Source organism: Zalophus californianus, chromosome 4 (genome assembly GCF_009762305.2).
Source record: "Zalophus californianus isolate mZalCal1 chromosome 4, mZalCal1.pri.v2, whole genome shotgun sequence".
Taxonomy (NCBI): domain Eukaryota; kingdom Metazoa; phylum Chordata; class Mammalia; order Carnivora; family Otariidae; genus Zalophus; species Zalophus californianus.
Window position 1 is genome coordinate 153820438 of NC_045598.1, and position 26379 is coordinate 153846816.

General features: G+C 35.0%; 1 protein-coding gene across 6 annotated transcripts in view; it reads left to right on the forward strand.

Moving 5' to 3' along the window:
• VPS13B (vacuolar protein sorting 13 homolog B) overlaps positions 1-26379 on the forward strand; it is a 752513-nt gene that overhangs the window by 140266 nt on the left and 585868 nt on the right. For all 6 annotated transcript variants that reach the window (XM_027594446.2, XM_027594522.2, XM_027594594.1 and 3 more), the window contains exon 17: positions 7726-7907. In XM_027594446.2, the coding sequence (XP_027450247.2) occupies positions 7726-7907 (182 nt within the window). The remainder of the gene's footprint in view (positions 1-7725; positions 7908-26379) is intronic.

Here is a 26379-nt window from a genome sequence, read left to right on the forward strand (position 1 = left end):
GACATAGTTTAGGATTTCCTTAATTGATTCTGGAAATACTGTAATTTCTTAAAAAATTAAAAAAAAGATTTCTCTAAATATAATACAGATTTCTTAAAGGACCAAGCTAAACAATATAGACATTTATATAGGGAAAGGAAAAGATGACATCAGTCATCTTCCACTCTTATCTTACAGAAATAACTATTAAAAATTCTAGACAGAACTTTTTTTTTTTTAAGATTTTATTTGACAGAGACACAGCGAGAGAGGGAAGGCAAGCAGGAGGAGTGGGAGAGGGAGAAGCAGGCCTCCCGTTGAGCAAGTAGCCTGATGCAGGCTTGATCCCAGGACCCTAGGATCATGACCTGAGCCAAAGGCAGGCGCTTAACGACTGAGCCACCCAGGTGCCCCTCTAGACAGAACTTTTAATGTCAACGTATAGACACATGCAGACATACTTTTATGTGTGGGTGATCATATTGTAATGCAACTATGTATCTCTTTACACACCCATATTTCATGATAGCTTTTCAGCAATGAGATTGTCTTAGGCTTAGGCTATTTTAAATACTTTAAATATCATGGCAAACAGTGTTAAAAGTGAAAATTCCTTTCAGATAATCCTAGAAGATGAATTAGAGTCAGAGAGGTTTTGCTAACATGACAGGTTAAAAGAGTCCACCATTGTTTTAATTTGAATTTCTTTTTTGCTGGGGAGGCTTAGAATTTTTTCATGTTTATTGGTCATGCCTGTTTTCATATTCTGTAAGTTTCTTGTTAATGTTTTTGGACCATTTTTGAAGTGGGATGACTTTTTTTTTTCTTTAAATAAAAAAAGATTTTTTAATGAAATGATTTCATGTTCTTCAGGATTCAGCTTAAATCAAGTGCTTGCATTTTTCCTCCAGACTTGGGTGTATCTCACAGGAATGTTTATATAACATTGTTTTAGCATTTATTATGTTAAATTATAATTACTGGTTTAATTGTCTTACAAGTGGACTCTGAATTCTTTGAGTGTTAAGACACTTCCTATCTCTTCAGATTTTAGTGAAGAATCTTGTATCTATTAAATGTTACTGATTTTCACAGTTATCTGTGGTAGATTGGGCAGGGGTTATTATACTTGGGTTTTTTTTTTTTTTATACTTGTTTTTTAAAGAGGAAAGTGAAGCTCAGTAAAGTTTATGTAATTCTTTTTTAAAAGCATAAAAAAGTGATTTAGCCACAATCGGACCATAGATTTTTAAAATTTCATGTCCTGCATCTGGTACCTTATATGAAAAACTTTGAAAGTAGGGTGAAAGATTAGAGATTTAAAAATACAAATAAATTCAGGAAATTGAACACTCTGGAGTCAGGCTTAGATGAAATCTCAAGATCAATGGCTGTATGAAGCCTATTCAGGTATTTCTTATGGGTAGAACCCATAGAAAACCAATTGAATTAGTGAATTAGGTTATTATCAAACTGCAACAGCCACCTTGGCCTCCTTGCCATTGACTGGATTTGCCAGCCCAGTTCCGCCTCAGGAACTTTTCATAGATTGTTTATTTGCTTGAATCACTTTCTAGAGATACTCACTTACCTGTCTCTTACCTCCTTCAAGTCGGCTTGAGTTTTGCTTGGAACTAGATCTTTTTTTCTTTTTTTTTAATCTACACACTTTTATGAAATTGCTTCCTCTTCAATTCCTATTTCGTGTTCTACTTTTTATATTTCCAGTAGCATTTGTATTCTAACTTGCTCATATTATTTATGATTATATGTATTGATTTCTTTTTATCTGCCTTCCCACTAGACTGTAAGCTCTGTGAGGACACTAGGATTTTAATTTTTCATTTTGTTCATTGATATCTTAAAATGGCTAAGATACTTCCTAAGTAGCTAGTACATGACTGCAGCAGAGTAGGCAATTAATAGATATTTGCTGATTTTATAGATTTCTGGAGAATTAGCTTTAACATGAAGCTTGAAGACAGACCTCTCTTCCTGGGCCAAAACAGTTGAAATCCCAGCATCAACATTTTGGCTGTTTTTTTTTTTTAATAGACGTAGGAACTACAAAGTAATACCCCAGTCTTGACTCTGAAGGGTATTAGGTTTATTAGTGTGGAAGTTGTTGGCTGCAAAAACAGTGGCTAGAAAAGGAGCCCATTGACTTGAAAGATGACTGAAATTTAAACATACCTGGAAATAAAAAGGTAGTCATTGACATGAGATTCGATCTGTATCCCAAGCATATAGGGCTATTGCTTGAAATCTTATATTCCTCTAGTGGTGAGTTACATACACACATTGCTTTTACTAGACAGCAGTGGGCAGATTAGGGAGGATAATAGAAAGCAGGAGAAATTCTGGAGAAGTCCTGGTACCTCCACATTACCCACAGTATTTTTTATCTTTTTGGTATTACTTGTATAATGAACATTCTTTTTTTTTTTTTAAAGATTTTTATTTATTTATTTAACAGAGAGAGAGCACAAGTAGGCAGAGTGGCAGACAGAGGGAGAGGGAGAAGCAGGCTCTCCGCTGAGCAGGGAGCCTGGTGTGGGGCTCGATCCCAGGACCCTGGGATCATGACCAGAGCCGAAGGCAGCCGTTCAACTGACTGAGCCACCCAGGTGCCCCAATAATGAACATTCTTAATCAGTATTTTCTGTGATTCATTGTATGCTTAGTATGTAGATTTAAGTCTTTATTTTAGGCAAGATTTTTTTGTTAGATATTTCTTTTTTTTTTTTTTAGATTTTATTTATTTATTTGACAGAGAGACACAGCGAGAGAGGAAACAGAAGCAGTGGGAGTGGGAGAGGGAGAAGCAGGCTTCCCACAGAGCAGGGAGCCCAATGCGGGGCTCGATCCCAGGACCCTGGGATCATGACCTGAGCCGAAGGCAGATGCTTAACAACTGAGCCACCCAGGCGCCCCTTGTTATATATTTCTGTATACTATTTGTTTTGCTCTTTTCTCCAGGAACACTTGATTAGCTATATAAATTGTAGATTGACCTTTTCTGTAATCTATTTCGGTGTCCTTTTCTAAAATCACTTGATAACTTTTCAAAAAATACATTTTGTTTGACTTTGTGAATTTTTTGTCCTGTTTCTGTTTTATGTTTTCTTTAATTTCCAAGTATGTGAGCATTTTACAGATACCTTTTATTCATTTGTAGTTTAATTACATAGCGATCAGCATATACACTTTGTATGATATCATTTCTTTTAATTTTATTGATGCTTGTTTTTGTGGACTAAATGTAGCCTGCCTTGATGAATGCATATTTTGCTGTTGTTGGCAGGGGTGTGTCATGTAAAGTATCAGGCCAAGTTAATTGATTGTATTGTTTGTCTTTTTTTTTTTTTTATCTTTATGACTTTTTCTTTCTACTTGTTTTAGCACTTACTGAGTGTTGAATCTCCAGTTTTTGGATTTGTGGATTTCTACTTTATCTTTTTTAAAAATTTAAATATAGTTAACATACAATATTTGTTTCAGGTATACGACATAGTGATTTGACATTTATATATAGATGACACTTAAACATGACTGGTTCAAACTGCTCAGGTCCATTGATACATGGATTGTTTTTGATAAATACAGTGTAGTCCTGTAAATTTATTTTCTTATGATATTTTAATACTTTCTTTAGCTTACTTTATTGTAAGAGTACATGCACAAAATATGTGTTAATCAGCTGTTCATGTTATTGGTAAGGTTTACAGTCAGTAATAAGCTATTAGTACTTAAGTTTTTGTGGAGTCAAAAGTTATATGTGAATTTTTGACTGCATAGGGGTCAGTGGCCCAATCCCTCTGTTGTTGAAGCATCAACTGTACATTATGAAATGATCAACATAAGGCTAGCTGATATCTTTCATCATACAAAGCTTGTATAATCTTATAATATTCCCTGTGCTGTACTTTATATCACTGAGACTTTTTTATAACTGGAAGTTTGTACCTTTTAATCCCCTTCACCTATTTTGCCCTTCTTTCCCTGCTCCCTGCCCCAGGAACCAACAATTTGTTCTCTGTATTGACGAGTCTCCTTCTGTTTTGTTTGTTCGTTTTTTGTTTTGTTTTGTTTTGTTTTTACATTCCACTTTTTTTGTGAAATCACATGGTATTTATCTATCTCTATCTGACTTACTTCACTTGGCATAACACCCTTTCATGTTGTCACAAATGGCAAGATTACTTTTTTCTTTTTAATGGAAATGGAATTGTTGGATCTTATTGTAGTTTTGTTTTTAATTTTTTGAAGAACCTCTGTACTGTTTTCCATAATAGTTGTACCACTTTACTTTCCCATAAACAGTGCAGGAGAGTTCTTTTTCCCGCCACATTCTTGTTAACACTTGTTCACTTATTATTTATTTTTAATAATAGTCATTCTGACAGGTATAAGGTGGTATCTCATTCTGGTTTTGATTTGCATTTCCCTAATGATTAGTGATGACTGTCTTTTTAAAAATTTTTTTTTTTATGTTAATCACCATACATTACATCATTAGTTTTTGATGTAGTGTTCCATGATTCATTGTTTGCGTATAACACACTGTGCTCCATTCAGTATGTGTGCTCTTTAATACCCATCACCAGGCTAACCCCTCCCCCCACCCCCCTCTTCTCTAGAACCCTCAGTTTGTTTCTACTCATGGTTTGTCTCCCCCTCCAATTTCCCCCCCACTGTCTTTTTTTTTTTTTTTAAGATTTTATTTATTCATTTGAGACAGAGCACAAGCAGGGGGAGGGGCAGAGGGAGAGGGAGAAGCAGACTGCCTGCTGAGCAGGGAACCCAATGCAGGGCTTGATCCCAGGACCCTGGGATCATGACCTGAGCCGAAGGCAGATGTTTAACCATAGGAGCCACCCAGGCACCCATGATGACTGTCTTTTTATGTGTCTGTTGGCCATCTGTATGTCCCTTTGGAAAAATGTTTATTTATGGCCTCTGCCCATTTTTAAATTGCATTTGTTTTGTGTGTGTGTGTGTGTGTTGAATTGTATGAGTTCTTTGTATATTTTGGATTCTAACCTTTTATCGGATCTCTCATTTGCAGATATTTTCTTCCATTCAGTAGGTTGCCTTTTTGTTTTGTTTTTGGTTTCCTTTGCTGTGTGAAATCTTTTTATGTTAATGCAGTCCCAGTAGTTTATTTTTGCTTTTGTTTTCCTTGCCAGAGGAGACATATCTAGAAAAATGTTTCTATGGCCAGTGTCAAAGAAATTATGTTCTGTGTTCTCTTTCTCTGTCTCTTTTTTTGAGAGAGAGCGAGAGAGCCTGTGCTCACCCATGAGCCAGGGTTTGGCGTGGGGGGAAAGGACAGAGGGAGAGGGAGAGAGAGGATCTTAAGCAGGCTCCATGCCCAGCACGGAGCTTGATGTAGGGCTTGATCTCACAACCTGAGCCGAAGTCAAGCGTCAACGCTTAACTGACTGAGCCACACAGGTGCCCCTCACCTATGTTCTCCTGTTGGGTTTTTATGGTTTCAGGTCTCACATTTAGATCTTTAATTCATTTTCAGTTTATTTTTATGTATGGTGTAAACAGGTGGTCCAGTCTTACTCTTTTGCATGTAGCTGTGCAATTTGGCCAACACCATTTATTGAAGAGACTGTTGTTTTTCCAGTGACCATATAGTTGTGGGTTCATTTCTGGGTTTTCTATTCTATTCCATTGATCTGTGTGTCTATTTTTATGCCGGTACCATACTATTTTGATTACTGTAGCTTTGTAGTATAGTTTAAAATCAGGGAATGTGATATCTCTACCTTTGCTCTTCTTTCTCAAGAATGCATGGACTATTTGGTCTTTTGTGGTTCCATACAAATTTTAGGATTATTTAAATTCTGTGAAAAATACTATTGGTATTTTGATAGGGATTGCATTGAATATGTAGATTGCTTTGGGCGGTATGGACTTTTTAACCATATTAATGCTTTGAAGATACAACAATATCTAATTTATATATATTAACAGCATATGTTAATAAAATTCTTTCATCAGCATGGTATATCTTTCCATTTATTTCTGTCATTTTTTAATTTCTCTCATCAGTGTATAAGGTTTTTAGAGTGCAGTTTTTTACTTCCTTGGTTAAATTTATTCTTAGGTATTATTTTTGATCCAGTTGTAAATGTATTTTCTTAATTTCTCTTTTGGGGTGCCTGGGTGACTCCATCAGTTAAGCATCTGCCTTTGGTTTGGGGTCATGATCGCTGGGTTCTGGGATTGTGTTGGGCTCCCTGCTCAGTGAGGAGTCTGCTTCTCCCCCTCCCTCTGTCTCTTCCCCTCACTTGTGCTCACTTGCTTGTTCTCTCTCAAATAAAAAAAAAAAAATTATCTTTCTGCTAGTTCATTAGTAGTGTACAGAAATGCAACAGGTTTCCACGTATTAATTTTCTATCCTGCAGCTTTACTGCATTTATTTATTAAAAAAATTTGTTTTTGCTGGATTCCTTAGGATTTTCTGTATTATTGTATCATGTCATCTGGAAATAGTGACAGTTTTACTTTTAACATACCAAATTGGATACCTTTTTAAAATTTTTCTCATGTGGTTGCTGTGGCTGGTATTTCCAAGACTATGTTGAAGAAAAGTGGAAAAAGTGGGTACCCTTGTCTTGTTCTGGTCTTAGAAGAAAAGCTTTCAGCTTTTCACCATTGTGTGTGATGTTAGCTATGGAATTGTCATATATGGTCTTTGTTATGTAGAAGCGTGTTTCCTATATACTGACTTTGTTCAGAGTTTTTATCATATGGATGTTGAATTGTGTCACCTTTTCTGCATCTATTGAGATGGTAGTGTGATTTTTATCCTTAGCTTTATTAATATGGTGTATAATGTTTATTGGTTTGTTGATTTTCAACCATCTTAGCATCCCTGGAAGGAATCCCACTTGATCATGGCTTCTGAGGTTTTATACAAGAGATGCTCAGTACTCTGTGTGGATATTGTTGGCAGGATGATAAAGGGTAGAGATTTATGGGGTTGAGAGAGAGTAGGGTGACTGAGTCTACCATAGTAGCATTCTAATTTTTTTTCTTTCTCTTGATTTTTCTTTTTTCCACTTTACCTTGCATATTTCATTAACTTTATCATTTTGTTGTTCGCAGACCTATTATTTTCTTACTTTGAAGCTTTGCTATTTGGAAAATTTAATTATATAAGGTACCTCATTCAAAGAAATAACCAGATGAGTAAGGCATCAGTGAATTAGATGTTTCAGGGCAGAGATTCTAAAAAAATTTTTCTCTTACTGTCAAATAGGAACCTGGGTATAATGTAAATATTTCATAAAAACTTATGAGAGGAAGTATAGGATAGAGGGCTCTGGATTAGAATCCCTGGATTTAAATTTTTGTATTTTTACTCTGAGTTAATAGATACAGGATATTTAGAACAATGCAGAACTGGTAGTAAATTTTCATGTTAACTAGCATTATTTTCATTGTTAATCTTTGAAGATTGTCTCGGTTGAAAAATTATAATTGAACAATGTGTTTGTGTGTGTGTGTGTATGATGAATGTGTATGTATGGACACTACTTTTGTGTTTTTATTTTAAGTTTCTGAAATAGTGAAATTTAAATTGTGAAATTGCGTATCTATTTGATTTAATTATATGTAAAATAGTTTGAATGTCTACTTTTTTTTCTTACAACCTAGTTCATTTTTTATGTTGCTATTTGTAAGTGCTATTTACTATACTGTTATTCCTTCTCTTTTCTTATGCAGGACCAAAAGATCTCAGATTGCTATAACTGAAGGTATATTTGAACTTCCAAATCTCACAATTCAAGCTACAAGAGCACAGACACTTCTGCTGCAAGCAATATATCAAAGCTGGTCTCATATTGGAAATGTCAACTCTCTATCAGTGAATGAAGCTTTGATGAATGAAGTTTTCCAAACTATAGGTGAGAGCACAATCTTCTTGGCAAGTATTTGGCAAATTCTTATTAGTGGTGACTAATATTTTATTATTCAAATCCATAAGTATAGCCTGCTGAACTTAAATTGTGTACTATATTTCTGTGCAAATGGATATTTACAGCTCCTGTGTAAAATTCAGGATATGAGCCATTCAGTTTCATTCCCTGCCACCAATTTCTGGATGTATTTTATAGTTTCAGGAGGTTCTTTTTTACCACCTTCTTTGCACAGTTAACCCTTTTGCCTTACATGGATAACTTCTGAGGGGATCAATGTAATGTGTATGTTTGAAATGATAACCAAATCAAGTATAAGTACAGTATGCTTGATTATGCTGGTAAATATGAATAAAATTCTTGATCATAATATTTTAAGCCTTGGTAAGCAAATTAATCCTTTTTTAAAAATTTAAATTCAATTAATTAACATATAGTGTATTATTAGTTTCAGAGGTAGAGTTCAGTGATTCATCAGTCTTATATAATACCCAGTGCTCATTACATTACACGCCCTCCTTAATGTCCATCACCCAGTTAGCCCATCCCCCACAAATTAACTGTTTTGTGTGAAAAACATTAGTTTTACACCTTGACTGAATGAGTTAACTACTAAAAATAAAAAATCTGCTTTGATGCCGGTGTAGGAGATGTTATCTTTATCTTGTCATTTATTTTGCAGGTAAAAAAATTTACAGAAGGTTTGCCTTTTTTTTTTTTAGTTGTCTCAGTTTAAAATAATCATCTTTCTTTTGTCAGTAACACAAAAGTAGCTTTTAAAGAAGAATATATTTTTATTAAATGTAATCATCCTTATAAATAATAACCTGTGAAATTTCTATTTCATTTGCCTATGAAAATAAGACATTGGCTTTTTTGTTGTTCTAATATGATGCTTTTGAAGGTTTTAATTTCAGACCTTACTATGGGAGAATATATTATAAATTCTAAAAAAAAAAAGGCATTATAATCAGAGGCCTTTTTTTGAAATGCCAAATGACTAATGTAAAATTTTATATAGTTGTGTGTTGTCAGGTTTTAGGATTCTGTAAAGAGTGACAAGGCGAATGTTTCATCAGCCTAGAAGTTGTTAATTTGGGATTTATGAAAGGCCTTTAAATTCTCTGAGTCCTCTGAAATAGTGTACAAATTTTAGTGTGTGTATGAACACATAACCCTCCTCCCACACATATATACATATTTATAATCTCTTTTTAAATTGATTCTTTTATTAAATGTAGCGAATCTATCCCTCAGTCTTTTGACTTAAATCTATTTTTTCTTATATTATCATAGTTATAATTAACTTTCTTTTGTTTGGCATTTGCCTGTACTATTTCTTGCATTCTTTTACTTAAAAACTGTTTTTATGATTTAGGTGTATGTCTTGGAAAAAGCATATAGCTAGATATTTTAAATGAAGTTTTATAGTCTTTTAGCTAGTAAATTTAATCCATTTAGGTTGGTGTGATTGTTTTGTGACTTTTTTTCTCTCATCTTACTGTTTAACTCTTTTTGTACTTTTTAAACTATGTTTTGTAAAAAATTGCTGTTACTTTATTTTTTCCATTTCTGCTTTTTGGAATTTGTATGTTGCTATTGAATTATTAGCTTAAAAAATAACTGCTGCTTGGGAAAAAACTTGTGGTCATTATCTTTAAAAAGTGAAAGGTTAAGGGGTGGCACCTGGGTGACTCAGTTGTTTAAGGGCTGTGAGATTGAGCCCCACATTGGACTCTGCACTCAGCACAGAGTCTGCTTGAGATTCTCTCTCCCCTCTCCTTCTGCTCCTCCCCCCCCGCCCCACTTGGGTGCACACACCCAAAAAAAAGTTAAATGTAGAGTTACCATATGACCCAGCAATTTTACTTTCAGGTATACATAAAAAATTGAAAACATATGTGCACCAAAATCTTGTACATGAATGTTCATAGCATTTTTTTTGCATGTAATTATTTTTTAAAAATTTTACATATTTAAGGTAGTCTTATGGTTGTTTTGATACACATGGTGAAATGATTACTTACAATCAAGATAATTAACCTATATGTTTCCTCACGGTTACTATTTTTTTCAATGTGGTATGAGTACACAAAATCTGTCTTAGCAGATTTCTAGTATACAGTATTAACTATAGTCATCATGGCTGTACATCATATCTATAGGATCTACTCATTCTATAGAACTGCAGTTTTGTACCCTTTAACCAACATCTCATTTCCCCCATCTTCCTGCACCTGCTAACCACTGTTATTTCACTTCTCTGCTTATATGAATTCAGCTTTTTTAGATCCCACATATCAAGGAGATCGCAAAGCATTATTCTTAATAGCCAAAAGGTGGAAACAACACAAATGTCTATTAACTGATGAATGGATAAACAAAAATGTTCTATATCTGTACAGTGGAATATTTTTCAAATGTAAAAACGCATGCAGTACTGATACCTGCTATAATATGGATGAACCTTGAAACACTATGCTAGGTATAAGAAGCCAGATGCAAAAAGTCACATATTATGATTCCATTTATGTGGAATTCTTACAATAGGCAAATCCATAGAGACAGAAAGTACATTAATAGTTGCCAGAGTCTGGGGAAAAAGAGGAATGGGGAGTGACTATTAGATGGGTTTTTTTTTGTTTGTTTGTTTTTTTGGGTGGTAAAAAAGTGCTGGAATTAGATGGTGTTGAAATTTTTACACTTGTGAATATACTAAATTGCACGTAATTGTATACATATTAAAAGGATGATATTTATTATATTAATTTATCTCATTCAAAAAAACCTTTTTAAATTGTTGAATATTTAAGTAGACTGCATTATTATGTGCTATGGTCTGAGTGTCTTTATGCCCCCCAGTTCATATGTTGAAATTCTAATGCCCAATATCATGGTATTAGGTAATTGGGGGCCTTTGGAAGATTATTAGATCATGAGGATGGAGTCCTTATGAAATTAATGTCTGTATAAAAGGCTCGTGAGCGTTCCCTTGCCCTATCCACTATGTGAGGACACACCAAGAAGTTGGCAGTCTGCAGCCCAGAAGAGGTTTTTGCCAGAACCCGACCATGCTGGCACCTTGATCTTGGACTTTCAACCTCAGGAATGAGAAATAAATTTCTATTACTTATAGGTTGCCCAGTCTGTGGTCTTTTGTTAGAGCAGCCTGAACGGACTAAGATGTTATGTTATTGCCATTCATACGGCCATAATCTTATGTAGAATTACTGTACAAAATCTGTTCTTTTAGGTCCTTAACCATAAAGCCTACAGTGAGGCCTTCATTGGCCATAGCATTTATCACAGTCTGAAATTATCTAATTCATTTCTTTCTTTCTCTCTCTCTCTCCTTTTTTTTTTTTTTTTGGTCCAATTTCTGTATCCGAAGTGATGTTCTCTCCAGAGCTTTTTTGGTTTACTGTCTCACAATATTAACCTACCTTTATTTAAAATTTTTGTTTTTGTCAACTGGCTTAGATTACCTGAAAATTCACATTAATAAACAGGTGATGGTGTTATTTACTGTTATAATTTCCCTATTTTCTAGCCAAACTAATTCTATATTTCCTTTTCTGAATTTATCAAATGGATTGTGCTATGATAAAACATCTTACTTAAAATTTCTTACTCTGAAAATATTCTGTCCTAACAGAATACTGGCACAGATAGTACAAAATGGATCAGACAAGTAACTATAGGTTAAGTGATTCATAACCTGATGTTTTGTCATTGAGAAACCTAAAATTAGTGGAAATAATTTTTGCAGATTAGAGGAAGTGAGGAAAATGGAATCATGTTAGGAAGTTTCCCCTCTTTGCCAAGGAATTTTACTTTTTATCAAATTAAGCAGCTATAAAATTGATAATAGATGAATTAAAAGGATCAGCTAAACCATTTTTAAAGGGCCAGGTTTCCAAGTGTCCAGTTTTCTTATTTCTTTTTTGCACTCCCCAAATCTTACTGTTTGTTAAATTCTTAGTAGAGTGCTTGTAGTATTGTCTTCAAATTTTCTATCTTAAGATCCAAGAGGTACATATTTAACATGTTAAGTTTTAGCATTTTATTATCGTGCATCTGTGAGGTGTCAATAGTCAGTACTCAGGTCTGTTTAATATGCTTGTTTTAAGCATGTGATCGTTTGCCTTACATCACAACTGATTCTCATTTACTACATTAATGAAGTGGTTATGCTATGTATGTTCTTGGGCCTCTCAGACTTAACATTCTCATAACATGTGAAGGTCCATTTTATAGTTGGTTGTAAGCCAAGCACTTCTCGTCAACATTTGTGCCTCACCTTACATCATAATCTTGTGCTTCTAGCTTACCTCCCTACTAGGGTACCTGCTGTCTTGTTATTGGTAGTCAATAACCCACAGCATCCAATTTCTCTTGTCCTTCACCCTAGTGGCTTTTCTCTCTTTTTATATTGAACATATTGAACATAATTATGGTTTGATAATGTTCTTCTACAGTATCCTTTTTTCTTGGATGTCTATTTCTTTAACTCAGTACAAGTCAACACAAGTCTTTTACTTTGGATTTAACACTATACTAATTATATTCTACTTGTTCTTCCAAAAAACGACATTCTTTTCCACATTCATACCTTTGCCCATGTTTACTTTCTTCCCCTATGCCAGAAGCATTATACCTTGCTTTCTTTTTTTTCTTTTAAAAATTAATTTATTTTTATTCCACTGGTCCGCCTTTGTTTCTATTTTTTTAAATTTTATTTTAATTCCAATGTTGTTAACATACAGTGTTATATTAGTTTCAGGTGTACAATATGGTTATTCAACAATTCTATTCATTACTCACTGCTCATAAGTGCACTTCTTAATCCGCATCACCTATTTCACCCATTCCCCCATTCATCTCCCCATTGATAACCATCAGTTTGTTCTCTGTAGTTAAGAGTCTGTTTCTTGGTTTGTCTCTCTTTTTTTTCTTTACTTATGTGTTTTGTTTCTTAAATTCCACATGAGTGAAATCATTTGGTATTTGTCTTTCTCTGACTGACTTATTTCACTTAGTGTTATATTCTTTAGCTCCATCCATGTTGTTGCAAATGGCAAGATTTCATTCTTTTTTAGGCTGAGTGATATTCCTATCTCTCTCTCTCTCCATCCATACACACACACACACACACACACACCCCACATCTTCTTTCTCCATTCATCTATGGATGGACATTTGGGCTGCGTCCATAGTTTGGCTATTGTAAATAATGCTGCAGTAAACATAGGGGTGCATGTATCCCTTCGAATTAGTGTTTTTGTATTCTTTGTGTAAATACCCAGTTGTGCGATTGCTGGGTCACAGGGTAGTTCTAATTTTAACTTTTTCAGGATCCTCCATACTGTTTTCAGGATCCTCCATACTGTTACTGGCTGCACCAGTTTGCATTCCCACTTACAGTGTAAGAGGGTTTCCCTTTCCCACATTTTCACCAACACCTGTTGTTTCTTGTGTTGTTGATTTTAGCCATTCTGACAGGTGTGAGGTGATCTCTTATTGTAGTTTTAATTTCCTTTCCCTGATAATGAGTGATGTTGAGCATCTTTTCATATGGCTGTTGGCCATCTGTATGTCTTCTTTGGAAAAATGTCTATTCATGTTTTCTGCTCATTTTTCTGAGTTATTTGATTTTCAGGGTTATCTATTTTTTTGGGTGTTGAGTTGTATAAGTTCTTTATGTATTTTGGATACTAACCCTCTATCAGATATGTCATTTTCAAGTGTCTTCTCCCATTTTGTAGGTTGCTTTTTAGTTTTGTCGATTGTTTCCTTTGCTGTGTAGAAGCTTTTTATTTTGACGGAATCTCCAAAATTTATTTTTGCTTTCGTTTTCTTTGCCTCAGGAGACCTATCTGGAAAGAAGTTACTATGGCCGACGTCAGAGAAATTACTGCCTGTGTTCTTTCAGATTTTTATGGTTTCAGGTCTTGCATTTAGGTCTTTCATCCATTTTGAATTTATTTTTGTGTATGGTGTAAGAAGGTGGTCCAGTTTCATTCTTTTTCATGTTGCTGTCCAGTTTTCCCAACACTATTTGTTGACTAGCCTCTTTTTTCCATTGGATATTCTTTCCTGCTTTGTTGAAGATTAGTTGAGTATAGAATGGTGGGTTCATTTCTGGGTTCTCTATTCTGTTCCATTGATGTATGTGTCTATTTTTTAAAACTTTTTTTTTTTAAGATTTTATTTATTTATTTGACAGAGAGAGACACAGTGAGAGAAGGAACGCAAGCAGGGAGAGTGGGAGAGGGAGAAGCAGGTTTCCCACCGAGCACGGAGCCCGATGTGGGGCTCGATCCCAGGACCCTGGGATCATGACCTGAGCTGAAGGCAGACGCTTAACCACTGAGCCACCCAGGCGCCCCTGTATGTGTCTATTTTTATGCTAGTACCATTCTGTTTTGATTACTACAGCTTAGTAGTATAACTTGATGTCTGGAATTGTGATGCCTCTGGTTTTGTTTTTCTTTTTCAAGATTGCTTTGGCTATTTAGGGTCTTTTGTGGTTCCATACAAATTTTAGGATTGTTTGTTCTAGTTCTGTGAAGAAAGGTGTTAGTATTTTGATAGGGATTACATTAAATGTGTAGATTGCTTTGGGTAGTATAGACGTTTTAACAGTATTTGTTCTTCCAACCCATGAACAGGGAATGTCTTTCCATTTCTTTGTGTCATCTTCAATTTCTTTAATCATTGTTTTATAGTTTTCAGAGTCCAGATCTTTCATCTCTTTAAGTTTATTCCTAGGTATTTTATTGTTTTTGGTGCAATTATAAATGGGATTGTTTCTTAACTTCATTTTCTGTTGCTTCATTATTAGTGTATAGGAATGCAACAGATTTCTATATGATCATTTCATGTTCTGTGACTTTACTGAATTCATTTATGAGTTCTAGTCGTTTGTTGGTGGAATTTTTAGGGTTTTCTATATATAGTATTATGTCATCTGCAAATAGAGTTTTACTTCATCCTTACTGATTTGGATGCCTTTTATTTCTTTATGTGTCTAATTGCTGTGGCTTGGACTTAGGTAGTATGTTGAATGAAAGCGGTGAGAATGGACATCCTTGTCTTGTTCTTGACCTTATGAGTATGATGTTGACTGTGGATTTTTCATATAAGGTCTTTATTATGGTGAGGTATGTTCCTTCTAGACTTACTTTGTTGAGGGTTTTTATTGTGAATTGATGTTGTAGTTTGTCAAATGCTTTTTCTGCATCTATTGAAATGATCATATATTTTTTTAAGATTTTATTTGAGAGAGAGAGGGGGGGGGAGAGTATGCATATGAGCAGGGGAGGGGGAGGAGCAGAGGGAGAGGGAGAAACAGACTCCCCCTGAGCAGGGAGCCTGATGCCCTGCTGGATCCCAGGATCCTGAGATCATGACCTGAGCCAAAGGCAGATACTTAACCGACTGAGCCACCCAGGCACCCCAAATCTTTTTTTTAAAAAGAGTTTTATTGAGGTATAATTCACATACTATACAATTAATTCATCCTTTTCAGGTACATAGTATTTACCTTGTAGTATATTAAGACTTCTGTTTCCATTACCGATATTAGAACACTTTCATTAACCCCAAAAGAAGTTCCACTTTCTTTAGCCATCATTCCCCAAGCCTCCTCTCCACCCAGCTCTAAGCAATCACTAATCTGCTCTTGGTCTCTATGGATGTGCCAGTTCTGGACATTTCATATAAATTGATCATATGAAACATAGTACTTTGTGACTGAATTCTTTCACTTAGCATGTTGTTTTTGAAGTTTGCCTGTACTGTAGCATGTATCAGTACATCATTTCTGTTCATTGTTGAGTAATATTCCTTTGTATCTATATACCACATTTTGTTTAATCCATTCATCAGTTGATTGACATTTTTGTTTTTGTTTTGACAATGAATAATGCCATAAGCATTTGTGTATGAGTTTTTGTGTGGACATATGCTTTCATTTCTCTTGGTTGTATATCTAGAAGTAGAATTGTTGCATCATATGGTAAGTCTGTAGTTAACCTTTTGAGGAATTGCTAGACTATTTTCCAAAGCATCTACACTATTGTATATTCTCACCTGCAATATATGAATGTTCGAGTTTTTCCACGTTGTCACTATACTGTTATTACCTGTCATTTTGGTTCTAGCTATCCTAGAGCATATGAAGTAGTGCCGCCTCATTGTGGTTTTGATTTGCATCTTTATTATGGCTAATGATGATGAGCATCTTTTCATGTGCTTATTGGCTATTTATGTATCTCCTGTGGAGAAATGTCTGTTCAAGTCTCTTGTTCATTTTTTAATTGGCCTGTTTATCTTTTTTGTTTTAAGCTTGAGAATCTTTGTATATTCTAGATACAATTCCGTTATCAGCTATATGGTTTGGAAATGTTTTCTGCAGTTCTCTTGGTTGTCTTTTCACTTTTCTGATGGTGACTTGTCTGATTTTTCCTTAATTGTAGCTTTAGGTATATCTTTACATTGGATCTTATTATCATTTAGAATGCCTTGTTTCTTCTTTGTTACCGGTCCATTTTCTTTTACTTTTTGCTGTTTTAATTATTTCAAACTTTGTTACATCACAGAATCCTTCCTGCTCTTATTACTCAGCTTGATTCCAAGACCAGCAATTTCTGTGATGCTGACCTTCTAGATTAAATTTTTCCCTTCTTGTTTTCTTTTCTCCATGTCTATTCTGCAACATATTCTGCTTGTAAGAAATTTCTGTGTGTTATCTCTACTACCATCAAAACATTGTCATATCTGAACTGAACTGTTACTGATTTTTGTCATTTTTAGAAAGATTTATAATTGAGTTCCTATTTTAGCATTTCATTTAAAATGCAGCTTGTGACTTATTTGGGTTTGAAATTAACCTTGTTGGTTACCACTAAGATTTGAATAGTACAAAATATAATCAAATAGAATGCATATAATGTAGTAAAAGTATTATGGTTATTATATTTATAAACATGAAAGATGTACATTATTAGTAAATACAGTTATTGCTCTACTTTTTCATTGGTGAGAATAGGAATTATATTTCTATGTAATTGCTTCTTGAAATTTTGAGTTTGGGAAACTGAGGATGTGAGAAATGCCTGAATAACAAAAAGAAAATCTAGTATTTTTCCAAAGAGAGAGTTCAAATAATTAGATAATAAATAATTAATGACATGCTTTTCAAATTCTAAAATTCCTTACCTTGAAGGTATAGTATTGATATTTATGTCTTTTTGGAAAATATGCTGGGGTATGGCACCATGTCCCTGGCAAAATACATTGTATATAGTGAAGTGTAGGACATTTCTGGAAAATTTTAAAAATGAAGAATATTTATTCTGAAATCCTGATAGCTAAGAAAATATGGTTATTGATTTCCTGATTATAATAACATAAGACTCTTAGTGAAGAGTGGCCAATGACAAGTAGTAAAATAATTTATCACTCAAAGGAAATAAATTAATTTGGTAGTCAAGTTTCATGCTGCATTTTTACTTAGGAAAACTAAGGACAGAAACAATGTTATTTTTGCTTTACAAGTATAGAATTATTTTACAATTTTACTATCTTGATTAATTTTATAAAAATGCCTATTTAATGCCATATTTTTCCTTTTAATAACTGAAGCTGTTAAATAGGTCTGTATGTATAAAATCAAATAATGTTATGTTGAATTTCATTGGCTCTTAAAATAATATGGAACAATTTTGTGCCTCAGTCTTCTCATTCTAAATGTTGGATTAATAATGGTGCTTCAAAAATGCAATATGAAATTTAATTTCAAGCATCACATCTACAAAATGTCTTTAGGTAGAAAAGATGTTTTCTTTAACAAACTCCATATTACAGTCACAATATGTCACAATAAAAAGAGATGACTTTAGTTTGTTGAATCAGTTATTTCTATTTTGTGATGGTTTATCTAAGAGTCTTTTTTTTTTTTAAGATTTTATTTATTTATTTGAGAGAGAGAGAGAGAATGAGAGCGCGAGAGGGAAGAGGGTCAGAGGGAGAAGCAGACTCCCTGCTGAGCAGGGAGCCCGATGCGGGACTTGATCCCGGGACTCCAGGATCATGACCTGAGCCGAAGGCAGTCGCTTAACCAACTGAGCCACCCAGGCGCCCCTATCTAAGAGTCTTTAAGAGAAAATGTGAATATTGAATAGTAATACATGTTCTATAAAGCTACAATGACTTTTTTCTCAGCTCTTCCAAAAATTAGAATAAAATGCAAAGCTCTATGCTTATGCTTCTTAGAGACTTAATTTTATGCATCAAATATTATTAATCTGTGTATTATATATAGATATTGGTGTAGTTTAAGTCTTACTGTCTTTGTTAGGTGATAAGAATATTTTCCTTATTTAATAATTGAAATTTAGGAGAGAGCACTGAAATGTAGTGTGGAAATCCTGTCAGTAATTATATATCTAAAGGAAAGTCATTTGTTTCATTGAGTTTCATTTAACTTTTTCATCTGTAAAATGGTGATAATATCTTCTTACCTACTCATAGAGTTCTTGTGAGTACAAAATAAAGTATTGTTTGTGGAGTTGATTTGTTTTTCTTTTCCTGGATGTAGAATCCTGCTGGAATCATACATATGGGGATACTACCTATGGAGGTTGTTCTAGGATATGAGGTTTTTGGATACTGTGATAACCATTGTCAGAATTGGGGTCTTGGTGATCCAGTGTCTGAGCTGAGAAGATAATAGGGCAAAGGAAAATTTAAAGAGTAAGGCAAAAGAGTAAATAGGTTAATGAACAGTGAACTTGATGACTGAAGTATAAAATTCAGGGTATCGATTAGGTGTACTTTTTTGGACTTACTAAGAAACTGTGCATAGTACCCCTTTAAGTCACTATTTATAAGAGGCCACACCTAGTTCACAGAAACCTATGATGAACCATATATTCTCTCTTCTGCTAGGGACTCCAAGGGGAGTGGAGCAGCAAATCTATAAATGGTTGTTGCAATGTGGTGGGATAATAGAATTTGAAACCTTATCCTTTTATCTACTTTTATGTACTTTACAGCTGTCTACTAAGCATTTCTCCTCTAGTGAGCTGCATGCTGTAGGGACTGGATACCGTAAAACTTACTTGAATTGTCTGAATTGGCTCACCTTTTTTAGGTTGATGTTTCTCAATGCATTAATTTCACTGGCTTCTTACCAGTAATATTAATGTTGGCAAGTTATGTATCCTGTGTTAGACATGGTGAAAATTTATGCTCAGAACAATTTAGTGTTTTTCTTAAATATCATCCCGCAGATACTCACTGATTAATTTGGTTAAGCTTAAGGTCCCTTGGACCTTTCTGTTACTATGATTTCTGCTACATCATACTCTGTCTGATAAATGAGACCAGAAATACAGTAAGATAGTTGGCTACTCCATTAGTGATTAGTTAATGAAAAAAATAGCAAGTATTAGAAGTCTAATTAAGATAATAAATCATAAAGAATAAAGCAGAACTGTTAAAGTTTGAAATATATATTAATTGGGATTATTGAATTACATATTTTTGTTCATGTTTCTGATGGTACTCAAATCATTGAAATTCTAACCTTTGTCATTCTCCAGAAGATAAAATATAAAGTCACACATGGCTATTTTTTGTTCAGGAAAACAAGAACTTGCTACCACTTTTTCCTTATTCAGATAGTTAATTGTTTTGTTCACAGTGTAGTTCCAATAATCTGGTATTTATAGGAAAATTGCTTTCAGACTTTAAAATCTGTGCTGAAGGTGATCAAATGGACATTTGAATCCCTCATTTAAGTGATGTCTTAATGTTAAAATCTACTTTCCAGAATGTAACTGTAAAAGTATTTTATGCAAGATTTCATATGGGATACCTTAATGGTTGAATAATAAATTTTACCTCATAAAAATGAAATTCAATAATACAGTAGCTTTCTCAGCTCAGTAGCATCTGGTCTATTCTCATGAGAGCCAATATTTTCCAACTCATTAGGATCATGTCGTTCTGTATGTCGTCAACATTGACTTAGCCAAGCTACCTTTACTTACATAACCGCCAAACTATTAAATAGGTCTCTTGTGGAGTGAAGTCAAATATTCCTCTTACTTTACTTCTGCCTTAGAAGAGGGGAAGAAAATGTACATACTGTAACATTTAAACATCTGGTCTAAAACCACATCAGTGTAACTCCGAGCAAAGTTACGGATACGGTATTCTTCCCAGGTGTGCATATAAAAAGGGTTTTGGAGTTGTTGAATAGTTCTTTAACCATTTAGAAAAAAAATGTGGTATAGTGATATGCTTTTTCTATTCCTCTGTTTGCAAACTGCTTATTTCCCCACATCTACAAAACACCTCCAATACATTCTGAAATATTATTTTGAGTTGTAAAATTTTCTTTCCAATAGGGCATGGACTATAAATTTATCCATGTCTTAAAAAAGTGTTGAGTTAGGTTTGCATTAAGAGATAACCAGTAAGACTTCTTGATACTTAAATTAGGGTAAAAAGACTTCACTTTTGTGAATTTTGTGAGTTTTAAAGTGCCCCATATGAATTTTGATTGATATGAATGTTGAATTTAAAGATTCCATTTCACTTGAGTTCATGTTCAAGTATTGAAAGTTACAGTGTATGTGATAATTTATTAAGAAAGGAAGAACCCCATAATTTTTCTGTGAGTACAGTTTAAAGAATTAAGAATGTACTAATTATTTTCTGCATGTGAGTACAATCTGAGTAATAAATCAGTTTGGGCTTGTTTTGTGTTTAAGTGAATAAAGAGAGGAGGGCAGATGAATGCTCTACCAGAATCCTGTTTATTTAGCCTCACTTGTACATTTATGTCCTGGGAATCAGCATTCCCTATCTTATGAGCAGAACAGAGTAGCTTATTTTACACTAGAAGTTCTCTGTGCCTCTCTTCTAATTCTCTGTCATAGAAATCTTTTATTGACCCTAGTATTCTGAGACTCCCCTTCCATTGAGCTGTGTTCTGTTGGAGTATACTTCTGTAGCACTCTACGTTATTCTTAGTGTTGGCCACCACTGGATTTCACTGGATCAGATCTCAAATTGTTTTTGCAGGGCTTGTGTGTGCATACATTATACACTTACATTCAGTGACCTTATGTTAGAGTTTTCCTGAAACTGTGTTAGAAAGTTGAATACCTGGCAGTTAAACAATAAACTTACATGTTATAAGGGCTTAAAAAATAAATGCTTGCTTGTCTTTCTTATTGTTATGGTGTTCTTTGGACTACAAAATTAACGGTACATATGAGAACTGTCTCAGATGGCCGGTGACCACGGGATAGGAGTTGGTACTTAGTTGTAGGAGGCTACCAGCAGTCATCTTTATTTTCCATAAGCCCATTGATTCTTTCTTCTCATCCTTGTTGTTTTGGCTGTAAGGTGGGGCTGCCACTTGTGACTATCTTTAGTTAACAGATGCAAAAAGGACTAACTTTGCCATGAAAAGTTTATTTATTTTTTATTTATTTTTCAGAGGGAGAGAATGACAGAGAAAGGGAGAATGAGAGGGGTGAGGGTCAGAGAGAGAAGCAGATTCCCTGCTAAGCAGGGAGCCCGATGTGGGACTTGATCTCAGGACTCCAGCATCATGACCTGAGCTGAAGGCAATCGCTTAACCAACTGAGCCACCCAGGCACCCTGTAGAGGTATCCTAACGGGCAAGATTTCACTACTAGGTATTTATCCAAAGGATACAAAAATAGTGATTCAAAGGGGCACACGCACTCCAGTGTTTATAGCAGCATTATCCACGGTAACCAAAACATGGAAAGAGCTCAAGTGTCCATTGACAGATGAATGGATAAAGAAGATAGGTTGTATATACACAACGGAATATTACTCAGCCCCGTCAAAAAGAATGAAGTCTTGCCATTTGCAATGAGGTAGATGGAACTAGAGAGTATAATGGTAAGGGAAATAAGTCAGAGAAAGACAAATATCATATGATTTCACTCATATGTGGAATTTAAGAAACAAAACAAATGGACATAGTGGAAGGGAAGGAAAAATAAAGACAGGCAGACTGTAAGAGACTCTTAACTATAGGGAACAAACAGGGTTGCGGAGGGGACATGGATGGGGAGATGGTATAATTGAGTGATGGGCATTAAGGAGGGCACTTGATGTAATGAGCACTGGGTGTTATATGTAAGTGATGAATCACTAAATTTTACCCCTGAAACTAATATACTATATGCGAACTAACTTGAATTTCAATAAAATCTTGAAAAAAAGAATTCAGATTATATGAAACGACGGTACTTTTCGTTACTAAACTAGTATGGTGATTTCCCCCCCTTATTTATTTTGTTTCTTTCAGTTTCATTAAAATATAGTGGATATACAGCACTATATAAGTTTAATGTGTACAGCATAATGACTTAACCTGTATGGTGAAATGATTACCTCATTTAGTTTAGTTAGCATCCATCGCCTCATACACACACACACACCCACACACACACATTTTTTTTCCTTGTGATGAGCGCTTTTAGGAACTACTCTCAGCAACTTTCAAATATACCATGCAGTATTAACTATAATCATCATGTTATACATTACAACTGGAAGTTTGTACCTTTTGACTACCATCATCTGGTTACCCAGCACCCCATCCTCCACCTCTGATAACCACAAATCTGTTCTCTTTTTCTATAAATTTTTTAGATATCACATATAAAGGATATGAAATAATACTTGTCTTTCTCTGACTTCTTTCACTTAGCATAATGCCCTCAAGGTTCATCCATGTTGTAAATGGCAGGATTTCCCTTCTTTTATGGCTCAATAATATTACATTGTATACACACACACACACACACACACACACACACACACACACACACACACACACACACACACACACACACACTATTTTCTTTATCCATTGATTTGTTGTTGAATACCACTTAGGCTGGTCCCATGTCTTGGCTATTGTAAATAATGCTGAGTGAACATGAGAGTGTAGATATCTCTTTACATGGTGATTTCTTTTCCTTTGGATATATATTCAGAATCTCTAGATCATATGGTCGTTCTATTTTTAATTTTGGGGGGGAATCTCCATACTGCTTTCCATAGTGGATGTACCAATTTATAATCCCAAGAACAGTGCACAAGGGTTCCCTTTTCTCCACATCCTTGCCAGCATTTATCAGTTCTTTTTGATGAAAGCCATTCTAACAGGTGTGAGGTGATATTTTTGCTGTTTTGATTTGCATTTCCTTAAAGATTAGTGATGTTCAGCACCTTTTCAATGTACTTATTGGCCATTTGAATGTCTTCTTTGGAAAATATTCAGGTTCTTTTGTCTGTTTTTTAATTGGATTTATTTGTTTCTCTCCTATTAAGTTGTAGGAGTTCTTTATATATTTTGGATATTAACTCCTGATAATGAGATAAATCAGACAAATGATTTGCAGTATTTTCTCCCATTCTGTAGATTGCCTTTTCATTTTGTTGATCATTTCCTTTGCTGGGCAGAAGCTTTTTAGTATATATAATTCTACTCATTTATTTTTGATTTTGTTGCTTGTGTTTTAAGTGTCATATCCAAAAAATTGTTGCCAAGACCATGTCAAAGAGCTTTTTATATTGTATGTTTTCTTCTATAAGTTTTATGGTTTCAGGTCTTAAATTTAAGTTTTTAATCTATTTTGAGTTAATTTTTATAAGTGATGTAAGATAGGGGTCACATTTCATTCTTTTACCTGTGAATATCCAATTTTCCTAACTATCATTTATTGAAGAGACTATCTTAGGAGTATTTATGAGTATTTATGGTTCCCTTGCCAAATACTAGTTGACTGTATATGCATGGGTTTATTTCTGGGATCAATTCTGTTCCATTGGTCCATGTATATGTTCTTATGGCAATACCATAATGTTTTAATTACTATAGCTTTATAACATGGCTTGAAATCAGGAAGTATGATACTTCTGTCTTTATTCTTCTTTCTTAGGATTGTTTTTGCTATTCACAGTCTTTTTTGGTTCCATCTAAATTTTAGGATAGTTTTTCTATTTCTGTTAAAAAAAAGTCATTAGAATTTTCCTAGGGATTACATTGAATCTGTGGATGGCTTCACACAGTATGGACATTTTAACAATATTATTAATTTTTCCAATCCATGAACATGGGGTATCTTTCCATTTATTTTTCTCTTCTATTTCTTTTGTCACTGTCTTACAGCTTTCATTGTACAGATCTTTCTCTTCCTTGGTAAAATCCATTTGTATTTTATTGTTTTTGGTGCTATTGTAAATGGGATTGATTATTTTTTAGGTAATTTGTCATTAGTGTATAGACTCACAGTTTATTTTTGTATGTTAATTTCTTGCAACTTTACTGAATTCATTGATTAAATCTATTAGTCTTTTTGGTGGAGTCTTTAGGATTTTCTGTATATGTCAGTGAGAAAAGTGTTGTGTTTCAGTCTCTTGGCACTGCACAGAGAATTAGAGATCAGTGCCCAAAGTGAAAGCAGAAAGCAGCTTTATTAGAGCAACGGTACACTCTTAAGGTGGGAGAGCCAGTGGAACAAGAGGTGGCAACTGCCCTGAGGCTACAGGAGTTCTTTCTTATGGGACCAGGGGTCTTGCATCATGGATGGAATGGTTTCTAATGGAGCCTGCTTCCAGTCATTTGGGGGACTCCTCCCACAGGTTTGCCATGGGAGTTTTTGACCCTACAAGGTTTGTACCAGACCTGTCATGGCAGCCTTTCTTTTCCCATTGGTGCCACCCTGAATGCGCCCGATCTCGTCTGATCTCGTCTGATCTCGGAAGCTAAGCAGGGTCGGGCCTGGTTAGTGCTTGGATGGGGGCTATAACTTTAAAGCACTTGCATTATAATGAGTCTAGGTATTACCTTGGGGCAGAGGTGGAAGAGGAGAGCGCATGCTCTGCACCTGTGGCTCTTGGTCTCTTAGCCCTAGGGTCTTTTAAGCCACAAGGTCATGATATCGTGCCCTTGGGCTTCTAATGTAAAAGCTATTTATCACCATCCTTGCCTCCAGCTCATGTCTAACTAACTGCTTACTTTATCTTTCTCCCCTCGAGGACTTGGGACTTCCACTGCTCATGGCTAGCTAGCTTCTAACTAACCTATGTAGTATCATGTCATCTGGAAATAGACCGTTTTACTTCTTCCTGTCCAGTTCTGATGGCTTTTGTTTCTTTCTTTCTTTTGCCTAATTGCTCAGGCTGGGCCTTCCAGGACTATTTTGAATGGGAGTGGTGAGAGTGGGCACCTTTGTCTTATTTCATCATTGAGTATGATGTTAGCTGTGGGTGTGTCATTTAAGGCCTATATTATGTTAAGGTACATTTCTTCTGTACTGTACCTAATTTGTTGAGAGTTTTTCATGAACAGATGTTGAATTTTGTCAAATGCTTTTTCTGTGTCGATTGAGACTATTACATTTTTTTTCTTTCATTGCATTATTATGTGTCACATTTATTGAATTGCATATTTTGAATCATCCCTGCATTCCAGGGATAAAACTCACTTAATCATTGTGAATGATCCTTTTAATGTACTGTTGAATTTGATTTGCTACTACATAATTGAGAATATTTGCATCTATTTTTATTTGGGATATTGGCTCTTAGTTTTCTTGTGATGTCCTTATCTGGCTTTGTTTGTATCAGGATGTAATGCTGTCTTTGTAAATGAGTTTGGTAGTGTTCCCTCCTCTTCAGTTTTTTGAATGAGTTGGAGAACCTTGCTGTGAACCCTGGGGCCTGACTGGTCAGAACTTGCTGTCTTGTTGAGGATGGATGAATGGATGGATGATGGATGGATGGAGTAGCTGTGGATGCCCAAAGCCTTAAACGTACATGTGGACACAGATCGCTAAGGGGAAGCATTTCAGTTAGCATGACGGCCTGAGGCAGAAGTGTATGTGTGTCTGCCTGTGTGGAAAAAAATACTTAAATTTTAATGTTTGGGCATATTCAAGAAGGAATGGCATGGAAACAGTGAAATCAGATAGATAAACCTCTGGATTCTGAATCTCAGGATATGGGAATGACTGCTTGAAGGCCCTGATGAGTCATGTGTTAGGGCATTTGTTCAATAAGACACTGAGCAGATTGAGTAACTGGCATTGTGTCCTGTGGACCTTCTTGACAAGACCATGGCAAATCCTGATGGTGGGATTGGGGCTGGGGTCAGTTCAGTGGTTTGTGGTTGGAAGACTCCTGAGGAGGTGGCTTCATGCTCTCTTCCCTGCCTTCCTCTGAAGCCCTTCATCTCTTGTTCCTGCCAGGACTGGATTTAACTACCCTTCCCTTCCTGTGTCTCCTCAAGCACCTGTGGGCTCACCCTTTGTAAACACTGCACCCAGAAGGCCAGAGTGACTCCATCACTCTTTTATTCAAGAATTGTCATTGACTTTTCATTGCCCTCAGG